This window comes from Mya arenaria, chromosome 13 (genome assembly GCF_026914265.1).
Source record: "Mya arenaria isolate MELC-2E11 chromosome 13, ASM2691426v1".
Classification (NCBI taxonomy): Eukaryota; Metazoa; Mollusca; class Bivalvia; order Myida; family Myidae; genus Mya; species Mya arenaria.
In genome coordinates, this window is record NC_069134.1 from 53,948,401 (window position 1) to 53,971,071 (window position 22,671).

The 22,671-nt window shown below is 39.5% G+C and overlaps 1 protein-coding gene across 1 annotated transcript in view; it reads right to left on the reverse strand.

Annotated features, from left to right (window-relative positions):
* LOC128214289 (cartilage matrix protein-like) overlaps positions 1–22,671 on the reverse strand; it is a 30,609-nt gene continuing 7,938 nt past the window's right edge. The window contains exons 3-12 of the mRNA XM_052920684.1: positions 11,324–11,571; positions 10,809–11,036; positions 10,241–10,367; positions 8,963–9,121; positions 6,393–6,529; positions 2,882–3,019; positions 1,622–1,781; positions 1,157–1,291; positions 960–977; positions 1–771 (exon numbers count right to left, since the gene is read on the reverse strand). Coding sequence (XP_052776644.1) covers positions 221–771; positions 960–977; positions 1,157–1,291; positions 1,622–1,781; positions 2,882–3,019; positions 6,393–6,529; positions 8,963–9,121; positions 10,241–10,367; positions 10,809–11,036; positions 11,324–11,571 — 1,901 coding nt within the window. The 3' untranslated portion in view covers positions 1–220. The remainder of the gene's footprint in view (positions 772–959; positions 978–1,156; positions 1,292–1,621; positions 1,782–2,881; positions 3,020–6,392; positions 6,530–8,962; positions 9,122–10,240; positions 10,368–10,808; positions 11,037–11,323; positions 11,572–22,671) is intronic.

Below are 22,671 nucleotides of genomic sequence, written 5' to 3' on the forward strand. Positions count from 1 at the left end.
TAATGCTTGACTTTTATTTATTTGATATAACGGACAATGGAAGCATGTAACAACTAGGTCGTTCTTCATGTATCATCAACAGGACAAATACCAGGATTTATTACAGTAACGGTTTCATACAACATGACAATCATTCTGCCGATCACAACGTGAAAGACATTCATTTAATTGTATTTATCGTTAAATAGTTAAACGCTTGGATGTCCATACACAAGTTTATTTATTGACTGTCGTTGCACATGAGATTTAGAACCTTCATCACAATATTGACAAGTTTGTCCGCCTTTTCTACCGGAAACACGTGTGACAGGTCCGGTGTGTGTTTGTCTCTATAACTCGCCAGGTCTTTCAACTGACTCCTGTCCACAGACGACCCAACTCCGACTACAATGCTCCGAGTGCTGTACTTCAATCTTAGTACATCAGCCCTTGTCTCATCAAAGTCGTTGATCGGGCCGGCAATAAGTAAAATCGCAAAACGTTTGGCTTTCGTTGCGCTTCTTCCAAAACCCAAACGGACGCGATTGACAAGAGAATATGCGCTGGTCTGCATCGCATCTTCCACGGCAGGTGCAAATTGATTATCTTTTGTAAACTTCTGTAAAGCTATGTCAGCTAGGTTGCAGCTCTCTACAAGGCCGATTTTAACATTTGTGGACACCCCGACGGAGTCTCCAATCATTTTTATGAACTCGATAACTTGCAGCCTGGATTCACCGCCGATACCATAGATCCCAAACATGATCTCTGCCTCGAAGACGCTTGTGCATTCTGTAAAGGATATACCATGCATTTGAAGAGATCTGTTTTGATATAAATCAGTGCGATGTGTTTCAATCGGATTAATGTCATGGTCTTAAATACAACACATTTGAGAGGCATGTTATGCCATTCAACCTATTTAGTTCGCTGTTTTATTTTGAAGTTTTATAATTAAAGACACGTAAGGCAAGACTTACTCGCTTGGTCTCCAGGAACTGAAACAAAACAGAAATGTTCACAATTATACGTGACACTTGGTGTATATGGTAAGTTGAATGAACTAAAAGTAGACCAAGAAATATTTTCACACATGAAAGCAATAAGTTGTGTCATTTAAGCCATGTACCATAAACACAATATTGTTTATTGTTACATGTATATACATGAAACTTGCCTTTGCATGCTTTGTAAGCAAGGAGCTGCTTGATCCTGGGAAGAACATCATACGCATTCACCTCAAACGCATACTCGTTGACTGGTTTTGACGCAATGTTATCCAGTTCGGCACGGTCCGTATTGTTTCCAACCCCTGAGAAAAAAGTTCAGTGTGATATCTATTCTTAATTTTTACATCAGACCTTAGTCTTAATGTAATGAATCTTTATGATTTGGCCAACATAAACAGGCCTTATATCGATCATCATATTTACATCAAACATCTAAAATGCCATTGTTTGCATGTTTTGTTTATGTTCTCTTGTATGGATCTTGATGTTTCAGTTGAAACACTATCATTATGTGAATATTGATGGAGTAGTTCTGTTTTATAAGTATAACAGTTAAACATCATATCTGGCGTGTAAATATGGCAAACTGTCTTTAAAATTACGAATCAAGTGACTAAATGATAATAACGCACCGATTGCAAACATATAGATGCCGTCTGTATGGACATCTTTTGCAGCTGAAAGTGTCAGGTCGGGTCGTGTGGACAGACCATCTGTAATCAGAACAGCGATCCGTGCGGCAGTCTGTGGGCGGGCTCCATTTTTCACCGACATGACGTCATTCAGCAATGTCTAAATAAATCAGAAAACACGCGTATGTATTTTGGAACCATATCATTTAGGTAAAGTAAAATAAAATGTCTAAAAACACTCTTCAAAATGGAAACTTAAGAGTGTTCTAGTGGTAAAGATGTCCTACTCTCACCTCAGGGTTTGTGCTTTCGATCCAAACCAGGGGAACTTTCTCATGGCCTCTAAAAAGGACAGCAGTACTTGTGTGTAAAGTTATCGATACCGATTCATATTAGCTTAAAGCGCCTGTTCAAATTCGATCTAATACTAAAGGACTTTCTTGCACTTTTGAGGAACAGAATAACAAGCATTTGTTTAGTTTTAAGCATTGTTTAACGACTATATACTTGCTACTTAACATCACTGGATCTACCGGTACCACTTTGTTCATACTGTTAATAAAGAAGTCTCGAAGAAGAGCACGGGGTCCTTATATGTTTATTGTAACCATATAAAATTGCAATTGCTCCTCATTGGGGATACGTGTTCAATTGGTAAACACTTGACGGTCACCCCAAGGTGCGACACCAAAGTTCATAACTATAATACTAGCCGTCTACTGGCATGGGTGTGAATTGCTGGTCCCTTGTGTCAGTGCATACACTGGTGAACGTTAAATTACAGAGTTTCTCTAAACAGGGTTACATGTCTGTGCATTATGCTCCATATTTTAACGCGACTAATTATTTCGCCAGGGCCGACGCCGATGGTGGCATAGTAAATTAAAATATGAATAGACCTTTATCGTTTAAACTTTCAAAAATGAATATAACAACAACATCTATGCTTTGACTGATTTCTTCTGAAACATCAGGTAGCTAAATTGTAGAAACGAACAGTTAACCAAACACTTACTAATAACAATTAGTTTGTACAGCTTACTGACCTAATGTTGTAAGGCTCAAAGTCTTTGCATAATAATAAACGACATACTGTTAAAGTGGTAGTTTATACAGCTTACTGACCGAATGTTGTAAGGCTCAACATTTTTGCATAATAATAAACAACATAATGTTAAAGTGGTAGTTTGTACAGGTGGCAAACTTCATGTTGTAAGGCTTTAAGTTTTGACATTAAAAGTACACGCGCAGTTGCTATACCTTGAGAGCAAGATGGGTGTTTGTGTTGCCTCCTCGTAACTTGACATTGGTGACAGCGGCCGTCAGCTTCCCTCGGCTTCTGTACTCGTTCAGATAAAACTCTACCTTGGCCTCACTGCTGAACGATATAAGCCCAACCTGGAAACATATGGATGAAGAAGCGGATCCGTAGTGGTTTAGTGGTAAGACACTTGACTGTCAAACCAAGGTTCGAACCAAGCCGCATCAATAAAATACTGACGTCTAACCGTTTAACGATGGTAGCTATTACCGATGTTATAGTCCAGGTTTGCATTGTGCTCATCAAGACTGATGTTGCGGCCTAAATAAACATACAAACAATATCGTTTGTGAGATTGGTTCGTGGTCACCAAGCCGGACAAGTGGGTTTTCTGGGGTACTTCATTCTCCCCCAAACACAAGACCACACACACACACACACACACACACACACACACACACACACACACACACGTAACATCGGCTCAACAAGAGTGAATACTATTTATTATAATAGGGTGATAACTAGTTTCATAATCGTTGTAAAAAATAGCTTAAACATAAATTAATTCGCGACGGACACGAAAACACGGATGGGAAAAAGTGGCTCCAGCTCTTTTAGGAGATGTTTATAAAAAGTGCCAACGACACTTCCGAGCTAGAGCAAAAGAACGGTCATCATCATAAAACGTAAGTATGACTCGTTATTTTATCTAATACCACAGTTATGAGGGCTTATTTGAGAAATCGGGGAATGCAGTGCCATATAAATATGTTTAATTTTCACACGTATTTCGATTCTCCTATCAAACACATGCATGTTTACAAACGAATATAGAACATTTCACCAATTTTCAGCTGGAGCTTCCGGGAGAAGATAAATTGCTAAATGAGTTTTTTTTTATTGAAGCATGTGATATCTTAGGTGGATATATTACAGAGATTTTCAATAGCATTTTAAACTGCGGAAATTTTCCAATAGCTTGGACTAAGGAAATTATCATACCATTACACAAAAAAGGCGATAAGATTGATGTTAAAAATTATAGAGGAATAACTCTGTTAAGCAATTTTTCGAAACTGTTTACGTGTGTACTTAATCAGCGAATATCAAAATAGTGTGACGAAAATAATGTTATTTCTGACGCCCAGTTTGGTTTTAGAAGAGGTCGGTCTACAGTTGATGCAGTTTTTATTCTTCACTCAATTGTTCAAAAATATTTAAACTTGAACAAACGATGATATTGCTGTTTTATTGATTTGAAACGTTGTTTTGATTCCATATATTTGAATGCGTTATGGTTGAAGTTGTATAAATCCAATTTAGATGGTAAAATGTTACGTATTATACGCAGTATATACCAGTCAGTTAAGTCCTGTGTAAAACACTGTAATAGTTATTCAGATTACTTTGATATCGCAGTAGGCTTAAGGCAAGGGGAGATAATGTCCCCAATAATGTTTTCACTATTCGTTGAAGACTTGGAATTATATTTTCAAAACAGAAATGATTGTGGGTTAGCTTTGCAGGATATATGTTTAATTTTATTACTATTTGCCGATGATATGGTTGTACTTGATGAAACCCCAGAAGATTTACAAATGTCACTAGATAGATTACATAATTACTGTAATACTTGGGGTTTAGAGGTAAACATTGCTAAGACAAAAATTGTGGTATTTCGCAAAAGGGGTGGTACAAAACGAAATGAGACTTGGATATATGGAAATGAAAACGTGGAGATTTTAACTATTTAGGCGTTACATTGAATTACACTGGTAATTTTAATCTTAATACCCAAACACTGTACGGTAAAGGTTTAAAAGCAATGAACACGTTGTTGTCTAATTTAAAAAGGTATGAATGTAAACCAAGGCTAGCACTGCAGTTATTTGATGCCTTTGTTTCATCTATTATCACATATGGTTGTGAAATATGGGGATTTACAAAATCTGCACAGTTGGAGAGGATACATTTGAAGTTTTGCAAAACTATACTTGGGGTTAGACAAATAACATCCAACGCTGCTATATATGGTGAAGTGGGTAGATACCCGTTACATATTATATACATATATATACGGATTTTAAAATACTGGTTTAAAATTAAGAAAAGTGATAATACAGTTATTCAATCGGTCATTGAAGATGCTATGTTAGATATTGATAATGATAAATCAAACTGGTTTAGTAATGTGAAGAACTTTCTTACACGATATGGATTTTATTATATATGGTGTGATGATTCATAGATAGATGAAATCCATTTTATATATATTTTTAAACAACGTCTTATAGACAAATATTTACAGCAATGGCAAAGAAATGTCAACGAAAATGGTATTTTAACTTTATATAGAGAACTAAAAACCTCATTTGAATTTGAATATTATTTAGAAAATATCGCGTCAAGAAATCTGAGAATTGCTATTACAAAATTACGTATTTGTTCCCATAATCTAAGAATACATACTGGTAGATATGATAGACTGGAAAGAAACTTGCGTCATTGTCAATTATGTAATTCTAATGAATTAGAAGATGAGTATCACTTTATGTTTAAGTGTCCATTATATGTTCTGTTAAGACAAAATTATATTAAACGTTACTACAGAGTTAGACCTATTATGTTTAAACTTGTTCAGCTGTTTAATACACAAAATAAAACTGAAGCTTTTATGTTAGGTAAATATATATCGGAAGCATTGAAGATTCGTAATACTTTATTAATGAATAAATAAATCAGATCATTAATTGTTCATCGTAATAAGTAGATTTTTACATTATCATTTAGAATATTTAAATCACGTTTTACCCTTAAGTTATGACGTCATGTATTCAATTATATATTGAAAATGATTGTTCCACCATGTATACATATACGAATGTCAATTAAAAACCTTGTACTAACTTTGATGATTGCAATAGCACTTTTTTCAGTTCATCCTTTGTATGTCAATAATACTAGTCGCTATCAGCTTAGTTTAGTTGTAATGTTGATATGTTTAAATGAAATCATAACACAAAAACTGAAAATTTACGTGTTATAAAATATGTTCTGTTCTGTATACTTTTTGGTTTGATAGATTTGTGATTTTCAATTCCAGTTCATCCTTAAAAAAAGTTCATTATACTATTTATTTAATATTTCACACTACATTGTTTAATTGTAATTGTAATATATTTAATATGTATATGAAACACAAAAAAACTGTATAGTTTACGTGTAATAAATTCTGTTCTGTTCTTCTGTTCTGTTCATAATGTACTTATTTTGGTTTTCCACACACTGTCTAGTTGGTTCTCATAACCCCAGATCACGTTTGAGAACAATTGAAATGTATAAATTTGTTAAACATAATTTTATTATTGTTGCGTAGATACCGTGCCGAATATGCTACAATTCAATTTAGAATTGTACATCTGGCTAGATGAAGCATAAAGCAAAGGTAAAAAAGTAACCATTTTGTTTGGGGTTAAATTACAAACACTACGAACACTGGGGTAGTACCTGTGTATTGCCGCCTTCGACGTCAAAATCACTGATGACATCACTAATGAAGGACAATTGAGTTTTAAAATCTTCTGGCTGGATGCTAGCAGAACTGTCGATGACAAAGACGATATCGGCGTGTTTACCCTGGCATGCTGTAATAGAAAGGCTTACCGGTGACATGGAATGCTCTATTATAAAAGTTGATAAGTAACGTTAAATGCTCTAATATAAAGGCTCACAGGTAACGTGGAATGATGTAATATAAAGGCTGACAGGTAACGTGGCATGCTGTAATAGAAAGGCTAACAGGTAACATGGAATGCTGTAATAGAAAGGCAGACAGGTTACGTGAAATGCTGTAATAGAAACGTTAACAGGTAACGTGGAATGCTGTAATAGAAAGGCAGACAGGTTACGTGGAATGCTGTAATAGAAAGGCTAACAGGTAACGTGGAATGCTGCAATAGAAAGGCTGACAAGTAACGTGGAATGCTGTAATAGAAGGACCGAAAGCTAACGTGGAATGCTGTAATATAAAAGCTGACAGGTAACGTGGAATGCTGTAATAGAAAAGCTGACAGGTAACGTGGAATGCTGTAAAAGAAAAGCTGACAGGTTACGTGGAATGCTGTAATAAAATAGCTAACAGGCAACGTAGAATGTTGCTATATGAAGGCTACCCGGTCACGTGTAATGCTGTAATAGAAATAATTCCCAGTCATCTGGAATGCTGTAATAGAAAGGCCAACAGGTAACTTTGAATGCTGTTATACAAAGGCTTACATATAAAAAGGAATGCTGTAATAGAAAGGTTCACAGGTAACGTAGAATGCTGTAATTGAATGGCGTTATGTAACGTCGAATGCTGTAATATAAAGGTTGGCAGGTAACGTGGAATGCTGTAATACAAAGGCTGACAGGAAACGTATAACGCCGTAATAAAAAGCCTGGCAGGTAACGTGGAACGCTGTTAAGGAAAGGCCAAAAGAGAACTTGAATTGCTGTTAAAGAAAGGCTTACAGGTAACGTGGAACACTGAAAAGAAAGGCTAACAGGTACGTGGAACGCTGTAATAGAAAGGCTGACATGTAACATGGAGTACTGTTATAGAAATTCTGACAGGTAACGTGGAACGCTGTAATTGAAAAGCTAATAGGTACGTGGAACGCTGTAATTGAAAGGCTGACAGGTAACGTAAAACGCTGTTATAGAAAGGCTAACAGATAACGTAAAACGGCCGTAAAAGAAAGGCTAACACGTAACGTGGAAACCTGTATTAGAAAGGCTAACAGGTAACGTGGAATGCTCTAATATAAAAGCTGACAGGAAACGTGGAAATCTGAAATAGAAAGGCTAACAAGTAACGTGGTAATCTCTAATAGAAACGTTAACAGATAACGTGGAATGCTGCAATAGAACGGCTGGCAGATAACGTGGAAAGCTGTAATAGATATGTTACAGATAACGTGGAACGCCGTTATAGAAAGGCTAACACGTAACGTCATATGCTGTTATAGAAAGGTTTACAGGTAACATGGAATGCTGTAATAGAAAGGCTAACAGATAACGTAAAAAGCTGTTATAGAAAGGCTAACACGTAACGTGGTATGCTGCAATAGATACGGTAACCGGTAAGGTGGCATGTTGTTATAGATATGCTTACCAGTAACCTGGTCTTGCAGCACTTTATGAATACAGATGGCAGCATTGCATAAGCGTGGTGAACAAAATAGTATGTATATAGCTACTTAAATCAACGTTCCACAAACTCTGAACGATACTGGCAAGGGATTTTTGGCAGCAAAATATGTTTAGTATCACAACACTACATTACCATTCCTATTGCCTATTAAACTGAGTATATTCTATTTAAGCAAGTTAATAACATACTGAATTGTTATAAATGAGAAATGCCAACGCCACGTTTAATTGTCATTTCTGCCGACAACGTTTTTGTCGTGGATTGCTCATAATTATCCGTGCTCATGCTTACATGGCAGGGTTAATTAAACATGTACCTAAAACCGTCGTGCTAGTAATGTTCATTTGTTGAATTCCATAAATATTTGCAGCGTTTTTGTGCACCTAAATTCATTGATCATACCAAGACTACTATACTCTGATATTAAACAAAGGGACTACTCAGTAGCCGAAAAAACACTAACATCTGGTTTAAAAAGTGCTACAAGGATTCAGTTACTATTCAAATTTAAAGATATAACTGGTATAGTTTCAAATTTCAATTGATAAAACAACACTTACTCGCATTTGTCTCTTCATCTTTTTGCATCTTTTATGCATGAAAGATTATATGAATATTACAGTAGAATATTACAGTACAATATTACAGTTTCAGTAGAATATTACAGTAGAGTATTACAGTGGAATACAACACGATCAAATCGTTGGCTCCCACATTTTTAATTATCGCTGGTCTCTTAGTCTGTTGTTCTTCTATTTACTTGATATGTACGCTCATACGTCCCATACTGTGTCATACCAGATGGATAATTGCCCTTTTTACAAAACATATGGAGGGAGGCTGTGACAGTTGTCAGAATTCGTACTATGGAAAGAGTACTCACCAGAAGTTGTAGACCGCATTGTTGTGGTTGGTGTAGGTTTCGTTGTCGTCGTTGTTGTTGGTGGTGGTGGTGTTGTCGTTGTTGTTGTAACTTTTATGGTTGTAGAAGTAGCAGTCGTTGTTGTCGTTTGTGGGGCAGCTGTTGTTGTTTTTTCTATCACTAAAATTTAGACTCAGCTATGTATCAGTAGATTTAGCCATTAACCTTAATGTAGAGTTTACTTAATATGGTTCCTATTTCACCTTCGTATAATTTTGTATCTTAAGCAAGTTTTATCACGACTTTAAGTTAGCTGACCCACCAATTGACTGGTATATATACATACCGTGTAATGTTGATATGACTTGGCAGTGCTAGCAGATTACTTATATGTAAAATAAATGACCATATCTACTTTTTTTCATGCAACAAAAGCAAGTGTATTATATCATTTTCTGTCTAGTGTTAATTTTCTTTTTCTTCAGTGTTTGGCGCAAATGACTTTATACAAGCAAGCATGCGTTAGCCGCTATATGACCCACTTAAATCACCACCAATTAAATCTAAATGAAATATATTCAGCTGTTTTCGGCAGAGGCTTTCAAAGTGAGTAGATAATCGGAATCCGTTCCGCGATCCCATTGGCGGAGACCTGGGCATAACAACTAACCTTATCTGTTGTCCGGTAAGCGCAGTGCTTAGCGCACTCGCTTTTCACCAAGGTGACTGGGTTCGATTCCCGGCCGGGGCGCATGTGAGTTTGGTTAGTGTTCACCAAGCCGGACAAGTGGGTTTTCTCCGGGTACTCCGGTTTTCCCCACAACACTCTCGCGCAATATCTTACCAACGAGAATGACGTAATAAAAGCTATCATAGCTTTCTTAACAATCGTTGTAGAATATATAATGTTAAAACTAACTAACCTTATTTGAAGTCGAAAGGCTTCTTTCATTATTATTTATTATTCTAAAAAAAAACGTGTATCGGATTCCACCGTGAATCAAAAATAACTGGCTGTCATATCCGTACAAACATTAAATACATTGAGGAAATATGGACATTAAAGAAAATGTGCGTTTGCATGTGTGCGTGCGTTCGTGTGTGTGCGTGTGTGCGTGCGTGCGTGTGCATGCATGCGTCTCGTGCGTGCGTGCGTGTGTGTACCCTGGTCAGCATTTAAGATGTTAGTCAAGTTATTTTGGGTTTGAGACCACCAGGGGAACTTGTACTTTGTGTGAGAAAAGAATGACAATAAGCAACAACTGGTTATCAACAAAAGACTTTTAACCCCTGGATTACCCTCGCAAGCCTGTAAGGCGATTAGTTCTTGCCATTCGATTCCTTTCAAGTCGTCAAATTTCTTGATCTTGAAATAATTGTCCGAGGCCGGGGGAGATGCCACCGCCTTAAGCTCCTCGTCATCAACCTACCGGGAGTAAGTGCCGTATAGTTTCTCGCATACAACCCCATTCATCATGACCGTTTTAACCCTGGGAGTTTGTTTTTTTTTAATTTTATTGCTTTCATAAAGACAGGATTTCTACTCATAAAACATTTTTATAAGAATAATAACTAGTGAAGAAACGTTTTCACATGTCAAAATGTGTCGGGAAATTGACAAATTTTGAAGAGAAATATATATTGGAAATGACACCTCACCTATTTAATTGAAAAAAAAAATACCCAAGAGAGGTAAAGCCTAACAAATATTTTATAATTTGAGCAAATACGAGTATCAAATAGTGTTCAAAAGTCGTCATTTAACCTGTTAAAATTGGGGTTTATGATAACTGTGTGTAAGCGTCCAATACAGAAATACTTTTTTGAATTTATATAGTAATTATACAGCATAATGTGTCAGACTTACTTTATCTCCAATTCCTACTGTCATAATTTTTATCCCTGATTGTTTTACATCGTCGGCTGCTTGTAATGTTGCGGCGCCTTCCGTGGCTTTACCGTCCGTGAGAACGATAGCAATATGCGGGACGTTGTCGCGGGCACCGGTTTCCTGAGCGAATAGGTCAGTCATGGTCACCTCAAGAGCTGTGTGGGTTTGAGTAGTCCTTCCATTGTCCTGCCGAATAGCCGTGAGCTGAAATAATGACTTTAGCTAAATAGTTTGCTACATGTCTATAACGAATCCATAAAATGCCTCTGTAAATGATTTCATGAATATCTAAATTGGTGTAAAAAGCTGTTCTTGACGGCGAACGCACACATGTTTCGATACTAGACCCTTTTCAACTAACATCGCGTTAAGATTGCAGAATTTGATAAAAACCCTACGTTAATGTCATAACTTTTTGTACTGATGAATAACAGATCCTTTCTTCATATATCTACCCATTATTTACTATGTGAACGTGAAGTCGACCGTACCTGAGAAAGGATCCTATCCTTATCTTGAACAGCGTTGAAATGAAATTGTTGGACGGCTTTCGTAGAAAATGTCAAAGCAGCAACGTGAGTGTTGTTTTTACTGACGTCAAATTTCTCCACGAGACGCTTGATAAACTCGAGCTGGATTTTAAAGTATGTTTCCCATATGCTGCTTGAGCTGTCGATGACGAAGGCGACATCTGCAGGCATTGCGCATTGCCCCGTTTTTCCAAGTCCGGCACTGAGCGCTAATAACAGGAAACGTCAATGATAAGTAAAAACGGAAGTAGATAAACATAGTTCATGCAAATATGTTTGTTTATTTTACATGCGTTTGAATGTGTTTTATTATTATTATTATTATTATTATTATTATTATTATTATTATTATTATTATTATTATTATTGGGATCTATGGAATAAGAAGCCTGTGCAGCGATGCCGCAGGCCGAGAAAGCTCGCACCATTTTCTGTAAATCCCAAAAATGAAATAAATGTGTGTTCGCACTTATTTGAACGATTATTATTCTTTTAGTTTAACTGTCACTCATGGTTACTTTGCGCATGCGCATAGGGCAGAGCGGTCTATGAAAAAAACCACTACAAAATCATGAAGACCGAAAAAATACTCAAAAGTAAATATTTATATTCACCGTAAACTGCTCTACATGATATGAAGCTACAGTAAATGGGGTAAATCCTCGATTGTCATTGGCTCACAAATATGTGCGAACACCAAATGAAGCATTGAAACGAACATGAAAGAAACGTTTCGCCGATCGAAAGCTTTTTCATCGTATTTTGTTAACCTAGGTAATTGAGGATGAGTTAGATTTTAACAGTATAAATGTATGTGTTACTAAAACAAACGTTCGATATTGTAGACGGTTTAAATGATAATCCTGGAGACTGAAGTACAATGTTTTAACATTTTTCTGCAAAGTTAGGAATCGTGTAACTCATTCGATACCTTTAATAATGTCATTTGTATTAGGTCTGCACTGATAAACTATGCCTTTTTGTGTTGTAGAATTTAATAAATCAATCGGAGAAGTGCTATATATACGAGTTAAAGACGAGCAACACTGTCAAGTGAACACACTTATGGATTATAATTCGACTTTTTGCATTTTATTGGGGTATGGTATGCAATGGGGCTGTTCAAAATTTGTCGAATTTTAATACTTATATTTACATTTATTTAAATGTACATTTCTGCCAATATAAATAGATTATTCAAGAGCATTTTCTGTTTTTTCTTTCTCTCGTTGTTTTCAACGGTAGGTAAATTCGAACAGCTACAGTAACCTAAATCTATAAAACAATTAATGCGTAGAAAAAAATAATTCTTAATTCATGGGCTTAATTTCTATATTTTCAAGGAAAAGTATATTTTAATAACGTATTATAACTGTATTACAGCTAGAAAAATACAACTGGAGTTGAAAAATTTACAATAACAAGAAAACAACAAAAATATCGCCACCTACAAAGTTCTCATTATATCTTGCGATATTAATGTGCGTGAAGTTAGCACCGTAGCACCGTATCACCATAACACCGCGGGGATGCGGTGCTAGCACCGTATCACCATCAAAATCAATACAATAAGAGCATTAATCTCGAGGAAACATGTAAGGCTCGTTCTCGCAGAAACGAGCAAGGGGACCATAGGGACCTATGTCACTGTGTAGCCGAGACCTGGCCCTAGGTGATGGCACATGTGAATACCCTAGGATTTTAGGCAGGCTATGCGGGATAGGGACATGAACTCGATCCCCCATGCCAATTTGGCCCATATTCAGACACTGTTATGGTGCGGATGCCTTAAAAACGAGCAAGGGGACCAATGGCACTGTATCCAAGGGTTACCTGGCGGTGTGATACATTCGGGGAAACTGTTAATACTACGAGGATTTTAGTCTGGCCCCGTCCTTAGCCCAACATTGTGCGTATATGGGCAATATAAGCCCTACTGACCCCTACCATACATGTAAGGCTCGTTCTCGCAGAAACGAGCAAGGGGACCATAGGGACCTATGTCACTGTGTAGCCGAGACCTGGCCCTAGGTGATGGCACATGTGAATACCCTAGGATTTTAGGCAGGCTATGCGGGATAGGGACATGAACTCGATCCCCCATGCCAATTTGGCCCATATTCAGACACTGTTATGGTGCGGATGCCTTAAAAACGAGCAAGGGGACCAATGGCACTGTATCCAAGGGTTACCTGGCGGTGTGATACATTCGGGGAAACTGTTAATACTACGAGGATTTTAGTCTGGCCCCGTCCTTAGCCCAACATTGTGCGTATATGGGCAATATAAGCCCTACTGACCCCTACCATACATGTAAGGCTCGTTCTCGCAGAAACGAGCAAGGGGACCATAGGGACCTATGTCACTGTGTAGCCGAGACCTGGCCCTAGGTGATGGCACATGTGAATACCCTAGGATTTTAGGCAGGCTATGCGGGATAGGGACATGAACTCGATCCCCCATGCCAATTTGGCCCATATTCAGACACTGTTATGGTGCGGATGCCTTAAAAACGAGCAAGGGGACCAATGGCACTGTATCCAAGGGTTACCTGGCGGTGTGATACATTCGGGGAAACTGTTAATACTACGAGGATTTTAGTCTGGCCCCGTCCTTAGCCCAACATTGTGCGTATATGGGCAATATAAGCCCTACTGACCCCTACCATACATGTAAGGCTCGTTCTCGCAGAAACGAGCAAGGGGACCATAGGGACCTATGTCACTGTGTAGCCGAGACCTGGCCCTAGGTGATGGCACATGTGAATACCCTAGGATTTTAGGCAGGCTATGCGGGATAGGGACATGAACTCGATCCCCCATGCCAATTTGGCCCATATTCAGACACTGTTATGGTGCGGATGCCTTAAAAACGAGCAAGGGGACCAATGGCACTGTATCCAAGGGTTACCTGGCGGTGTGATACATTCGGGGAAACTGTTAATACTACGAGGATTTTAGTCTGGCCCCGTCCTTAGCCCAACATTGTGCGTATATGGGCAATATAAGCCCTACTGACCCCTACCATACATGTAAGGCTCGTTCTCGCAGAAACGAGCAAGGGGACCATAGGGACCTATGTCACTGTGTAGCCGAGACCTGGCCCTAGGTGATGGCACATGTGAATACCCTAGGATTTTAGGCAGGCTATGCGGGATAGGGACATGAACTCGATCCCCCATGCCAATTTGGCCCATATTCAGACACTGTTATGGTGCGGATGCCTTAAAAACGAGCAAGGGGACCAATGGCACTGTATCCAAGGGTTACCTGGCGGTGTGATACATTCGGGGAAACTGTTAATACTACGAGGATTTTAGTCTGGCCCCGTCCTTAGCCCAACATTGTGCGTATATGGGCAATATAAGCCCTACTGACCCCTACCATACATGTAAGGCTCGTTCTCGCAGAAACGAGCAAGGGGACCATAGGGACCTATGTCACTGTGTAGCCGAGACCTGGCCCTAGGTGATGGCACATGTGAATACCCTAGGATTTTAGGCAGGCTATGCGGGATAGGGACATGAACTCGATCCCCCATGCCAATTTGGCCCATATTCAGACACTGTTATGGTGCGGATGCCTTAAAAACGAGCAAGGGGACCAATGGCACTGTATCCAAGGGTTACCTGGCGGTGTGATACATTCGGGGAAACTGTTAATACTACGAGGATTTTAGTCTGGCCCCGTCCTTAGCCCAACATTGTGCGTATATGGGCAATATAAGCCCTACTGACCCCTACCATACATGTAAGGCTCGTTCTCGCAGAAACGAGCAAGGGGACCATAGGGACCTATGTCACTGTGTAGCCGAGACCTGGCCCTAGGTGATGGCACATGTGAATACCCTAGGATTTTAGGCAGGCTATGCGGGATAGGGACATGAACTCGATCCCCCATGCCAATTTGGCCCATATTCAGACACTGTTATGGTGCGGATGCCTTAAAAACGAGCAAGGGGACCAATGGCACTGTATCCAAGGGTTACCTGGCGGTGTGATACATTCGGGGAAACTGTTAATACTACGAGGATTTTAGTCTGGCCCCGTCCTTAGCCCAACATTGTGCGTATATGGGCAATATAAGCCCTACTGACCCCTACCATACATGTAAGGCTCGTTCTCGCAGAAACGAGCAAGGGGACCATAGGGACCTATGTCACTGTGTAGCCGAGACCTGGCCCTAGGTGATGGCACATGTGAATACCCTAGGATTTTAGGCAGGCTATGCGGGATAGGGACATGAACTCGATCCCCCATGCCAATTTGGCCCATATTCAGACACTGTTATGGTGCGGATGCCTTAAAAACGAGCAAGGGGACCAATGGCACTGTATCCAAGGGTTACCTGGCGGTGTGATACATTCGGGGAAACTGTTAATACTACGAGGATTTTAGTCTGGCCCCGTCCTTAGCCCAACATTGTGCGTATATGGGCAATATAAGCCCTACTGACCCCTACCATACATGTAAGGCTCGTTCTCGCAGAAACGAGCAAGGGGACCATAGGGACCTATGTCACTGTGTAGCCGAGACCTGGCCCTAGGTGATGGCACATGTGAATACCCTAGGATTTTAGGCAGGCTATGCGGGATAGGGACATGAACTCGATCCCCCATGCCAATTTGGCCCATATTCAGACACTGTTATGGTGCGGATGCCTTAAAAACGAGCAAGGGGACCAATGGCACTGTATCCAAGGGTTACCTGGCGGTGTGATACATTCGGGGAAACTGTTAATACTACGAGGATTTTAGTCTGGCCCCGTCCTTAGCCCAACATTGTGCGTATATGGGCAATATAAGCCCTACTGACCCCTACCATACATGTAAGGCTCGTTCTCGCAGAAACGAGCAAGGGGACCATAGGGACCTATGTCACTGTGTAGCCGAGACCTGGCCCTAGGTGATGGCACATGTGAATACCCTAGGATTTTAGGCAGGCTATGCGGGATAGGGACATGAACTCGATCCCCCATGCCAATTTGGCCCATATTCAGACACTGTTATGGTGCGGATGCCTTAAAAACGAGCAAGGGGACCAATGGCACTGTATCCAAGGGTTACCTGGCGGTGTGATACATTCGGGGAAACTGTTAATACTACGAGGATTTTAGTCTGGCCCCGTCCTTAGCCCAACATTGTGCGTATATGGGCAATATAAGCCCTACTGACCCCTACCATACATGTAAGGCTCGTTCTCGCAGAAACGAGCAAGGGGACCATAGGGACCTATGTCACTGTGTAGCCGAGACCTGGCCCTAGGTGATGGCACATGTGAATACCCTAGGATTTTAGGCAGGCTATGCGGGATAGGGACATGAACTCGATCCCCCATGCCAATTTGGCCCATATTCAGACACTGTTATGGTGCGGATGCCTTAAAAACGAGCAAGGGGACCAATGGCACTGTATCCAAGGGTTACCTGGCGGTGTGATACATTCGGGGAAACTGTTAATACTACGAGGATTTTAGTCTGGCCCCGTCCTTAGCCCAACATTGTGCGTATATGGGCAATATAAGCCCTACTGACCCCTACCATACATGTAAGGCTCGTTCTCGCAGAAACGAGCAAGGGGACCATAGGGACCTATGTCACTGTGTAGCCGAGACCTGGCCCTAGGTGATGGCACATGTGAATACCCTAGGATTTTAGGCAGGCTATGCGGGATAGGGACATGAACTCGATCCCCCATGCCAATTTGGCCCATATTCAGACACTGTTATGGTGCGGATGCCTTAAAAACGAGCAAGGGGACCAATGGCACTGTATCCAAGGGTTACCTGGCGGTGTGATACATTCGGGGAAACTGTTAATACTACGAGGATTTTAGTCTGGCCCCGTCCTTAGCCCAACATTGTGCGTATATGGGCAATATAAGCCCTACTGACCCCTACCATACATGTAAGGCTCGTTCTCGCAGAAACGAGCAAGGGGACCATAGGGACCTATGTCACTGTGTAGCCGAGACCTGGCCCTAGGTGATGGCACATGTGAATACCCTAGGATTTTAGGCAGGCTATGCGGGATAGGGACAAACTGACCCAAAAATTTTACCTAGGGGACATAACGATAAGTGTAGGGATGAACTAGGCCACGAGGCCTACTTTATGATCAATTTATTTCGCTGGAGCTGTTGTACTGAATAGCCGAAAATAGAGCTCGAAAATTGAACTTTGCTGCTGCAAACGCCATTTTTAGGACGGACTGACCCGATTATTCGACTAAGAGGTCCTTAACAGAAAGTGTAATGATAACTAGGTTCAGGGCCTATAATGTGAACTATAGATAATAATAATACTCTTTCATGGCTCATGTTCTAGGCATTGATACGTTTGCTTAAAATTATCATGGCTTTTGCCACTATGCTAGAGTGGTCGGCATTTGGAATCTCTTCAACCTCAAATATACCATTGTATTCGGAAAAGTCTGGTTTGAGCACATTAACATGTGAGCATTGCCTTATGCCTCAATATGCTGTGATGGCTCATGTTCGAGGCATTCACGAGTTTATGTTCAATTAACATGAATATTGCCAGAGTGGTAGGAATTTGGAATCACTTCAACCTCACATAGGCCATTGATCTGGGGAAACTCTGGTCTGAGCATAATGAACGAACACATGAATATACTTCGCTAAGGTGTTTGAGCACACAACATGAAAATCCCGTGTCAATAGAAAAAAACACGTTATTTTGGTAAATGAAATGTAAATTATTGAGAACACTGCGTTGGAGATTGATTAACACCGGGTTGCAGACATCAGGTTTAAAGCTGCCCTCTCACAGATTTACCGTTTTTCCATTTTTTTTATTTTTTTTTGTCTTGGAATTGGAAAATATTGCGTAAATATCTGCTTACCAGTGAAGACTGCTGACAAAAAATCAGATCGCAGATCTTCATATTTCCATTCCGAATTTAATGTTTTATGGCTTAAACCGTTACTAACGGTTTAAGAAAAATGCATAAAACATAAATTTTGGGACGGAAATATATAAAGCTGCGATCTGATCTTTAGTCAGCAGTCTTTTACCATTGGTTTGCAGATATTTACGCAAAAATATTCTCGTTCCAAGACAAAAAAAGGTGTCAAAACGTTCAATCTGTGAGAGTACAGCTTTAAAGCTTAGCTTCAGATTTGAAATGTAGGGTGTTTCTAGCACAGTTTCGAATTTAAATTGGCCCTATATAAGAAACAGTCGTAACATAGTACCTGTAACAAAAACAATAGCTTTATATTTTTTAGAGACATATATTGCCGAAATTTACCTTCAATGCCTTATAGAAAGAAATTTGGGATCCCCGATTCGCATCTTACGATGAACAATCGAATGATGACTAAACGATTGACTGCTACCGAACATCCGTATTAACGGAGGGTACACAGGGGTAACATTTTGGATGGTATAAGAGGTGCAGGAGAGAAAACAGTGATTACTTACAGGGGAAAAGAGGGCTTTTCGTTTAGCAGTGTTGTTGAGTATCCAATATGTTTACTTTTAGATAAAGATAAGTAGCATTATCTTTATGTTTAGGTCTATAAACGTATGCTACATATATACAATATATTTCTTGAATGAATTATATTTAAAAATATGGTAACATTTTGTAAACTTATGAATGTGTTAGTATCCTTTCCTGAATGTGGCCATTTGAAGCGGTAATTTATCAAAGCCTGTCAATAATAAGCATACATCAAGTATGTAAATATGCATTTATCACAAATCAGCATTGCTCTCCGGGATACGACATTATGTAACGGCAAACATCTTCACCGTATTCCGGGATAGTTCCAAGCCTCTGTCATGTGTATGTATTACAAAATGCACAGTTTTAGAATTATTTTAGCCGCGCATTTGTTTAGGTGTTAACATATTTTCGGCTAACATGGAAGACGTCACATTCCCAATGTGACGCCATAAAATTAATGTTTTATGTCCATATAAATAAACAAATGTGCACAGTTCAAGACTGAATTTAGACATAGCGATATTATAGCGTAAGAACCCTCAAATCTCCTTATTTATTTATTTATGCCCCATATTCTATGCTTCAAGGGGAAGACGGATCAAGACTTAGTTGTGATCCCTAGGAAATATCAAATCGTGGACCGCCCCTTACTGCAATAGCGAATCTTATTAGGGTACCCTAGGCCTCAACCCCCTTTTGGCTTTATAAGTTTAACAACATATTTTGGGATTCCATGAAAGACGGTGCACACCCAAAGGTGTTATGTCAATGTTATGATCGATATGACAGTGTATTTATGTTAATTATACAGCAGAGTCCACAGTTTAGGGCTTCACACACTTTGACCAGCCCAATTGCGTTCATACCCCGATAATGACATCAACCCAGCAATTCATTTCTTAAGTAAATACTAAAGTCCACTGTTGTTTACGGCCATCACACAATAAGGTGTAGACATCGTAATAACCCTAAATACAAATAAAAGCTGGACCTTTTTATTTATTTAATTGCCTATGACAGGCACATTTATATACACACATTAAACACGCATTAAGAACCAAATGTATGTCCCTATCTCGAATAGCCTTTCGAAAAAGTTATTCACATAAGGCCTCACCAAGAGCCAGGTCTCAGTTACACTGTGATATTGGTCGATATGGTACCCTTGGTCATTGTAAGGATTCCGCAACATAAAGGGTAAGTATGTGGGTCAGGTAGGTGTTGGAAGCTTATTTCATGTCCCTATCCCGCATTATCACCCTAAAATCCTAAGTGATTCACATACAGAATGTGTAAGGAAGCATTACTGAAAGGATTTCTTAAATGAAATGAAGTATTTTTTTTAACGATTCTTGAATGAAATAATGAACTATTGGTGTAAATATAAGGAATTAATTGCGGGGTTGATATCATTATCGGGGTATGAACGCAATTGGGCTTGTCAAAGGGTGTGGAGTCCGAACCCTGCAATTCATTTCTTAAGTAAATACTAAAGTGCACTGTCGTTTACGGCCATCACACAATTAGGTGTTAACACCTTAGTAACTCTAAATACAAATAAAAGCTGGACCTATTTATTTATTTAATTGCCTATGACAGGCACATTTATATACACACATTAAACACTCATTAAGAACCAAATGTATGTCCCTATCTCGAATAGTCTTTCGAAAATCCGAAGTTATTCACATAAGGCCTCACCAAGGGCCAGGTCTCAGTTACACTGTGATATTGGTCGATATGGTACCCTTGTTCGTTGTAAGGATTCCGCAACATAAACGGTATGTATGTGGGTCAGGTAGGTGTTGGGAGCTTATTTCATGTCCCTATCCCGCATTATCACCCTACAATCCTAAGTGATTCACATATGCCATAAACTTAAACCAGTCTCGGCTATACAGTGGCAATGGTCCCTATGGTTCGCTTGCTTGTTTTAAGGTTATCGCACCATAACAGTTGTATATTGGATATTAGGTATTGGGAGTCTTATCATGTCCTATCCTGCATAACTTGCCTAAAATCCTAGGTTATTCAAATATATGCCATCATTTAGTGCAAGGTCTCGGCTGAACAGTGACATATGTCCATATTGTCGCAGTGCACGTTTTAATGTTTCCACACAATAACAAACAATAACGCTGCAAGAATATCGGGTAAATTACTAATATGCATAATGGGCATATTTTATGTCCCTATCCCGCATAGCATAGGATATTTTCATGTTTCAACACCGAGTATGGCATAGGTCGCTATGGTCTCCTTTCTCGTTTAAAGGTTTCCACACCATAACATGTTAGTAATGCCAGGTAGGCATTGGAAGTATTTTTCATGTCCCTATCTATCTATAAGTTGCCTATGTTGATCCATATACCATCACTTCAAGCCAAATATTGGCTACAAAGTGTCATAGGTTACTACTCATTGTAATGTTATCGCACCATAAAAGTTTTATATTGGCTAAATAGTACTTGGGATTCCTTTAAATGCCCCTTTCCCGCAAAATCTGCCTTAAATCCTAACTAATTCACATATGGAATCATCTGGGGTAAAGTCTCGGCTACACAGTGACTAAGGTCGCTATGATCTCTTTGATTGTTGTAAGGTTTCCGCACCATAACAATGCCAGAATATAAATAACTAAATATCCATTAGGAGCAAATTTCATGTCCCTATCCCGCATAGCCTGCATAAATTCCTATGATATTCATATGTTCACTCACCGTGTATGGCCAGGTCGCGATTTGGGACGCTATGGTATATGTGTTCGTGTTCATGTTTTCGCTGTTTGCTATTAATGCAATGAAGGCATTTGGAGCTTATTTCATGCCCCTTTCCCTCGAAGCCTGCCTAAAATTCTTGGTAATTCATGGATGTTATCACTTTAAGCGAGGTCTGGGCTACAAAGTGCCATAGGTCCCTTCGTGCGCTTGCTCGTGTTAAGGGTTTCGCACCGTTTTAGTTGTTTATTGTGTAAATAGGAATTGGGAGTCATTTTCATTTCCCTATCCCACATAACCTGCCTATATATTCGCATAAACCATCATCTGGGAAAGGTCAAGTCTACTTAGTAACGTAAGTCACTATGTCCCCTTACTCGTTTTAAGGTTTCCGCGCAATGCCAGATTATGAGGGAAATAGACATTGGTAGCCTTTCCATGTCCCTTTCCTGCATAGCCTGCCTAGGACTAGGTCTTAGCTACACGCTGACATAGGTCGTTATGGTCCACTTGCTCGTTGTAATGTTTCCGCACCATAAATGAATATGTGGCAAATAGGCATTGGGAGCATTTTCCATGTCTCTATCTCGCATAGCATGCCTACAATACGAGGTTATTCATATGAAGTATCACATAGGACAAGATCTCGTCTATAAGGTGACATAGGTTGCTATGGTCCCGTTTGTCGTTTTAAGGTTTCTGAACCATAACATGTAACGAATATGTGTCAAATAGACATTGGGAGCCTTTTCCATGTCCCCATCACACATAGCCTGCCTAAAATCCTGTTATATCACCTAAGACTAGGTTTCGGCTAAAAGATGACATAGGTCGCTTTGGTCCCGTTTCTCGTTTGTTTTAATTTTTCTGCACCATAATATGTAATGAATATAGGTCAAAAGCCATTGGGAGCATTTTCCTAGTCCCCAACTCGCATAGCATGCCTAATATCCTAGGTTATTCATATGCACTATGTCCTAGGACTTGGTCTCGACTACATTATGGCATAGGTCGATATGGTACCCTTGATCGTTTTAATTTTTCCGCGCCATTACCAGTTAATGACTATGCCGCAAATAGGAATATGGAGCCTTTTCCATGTCCCTATCACGCATAGTCTGCC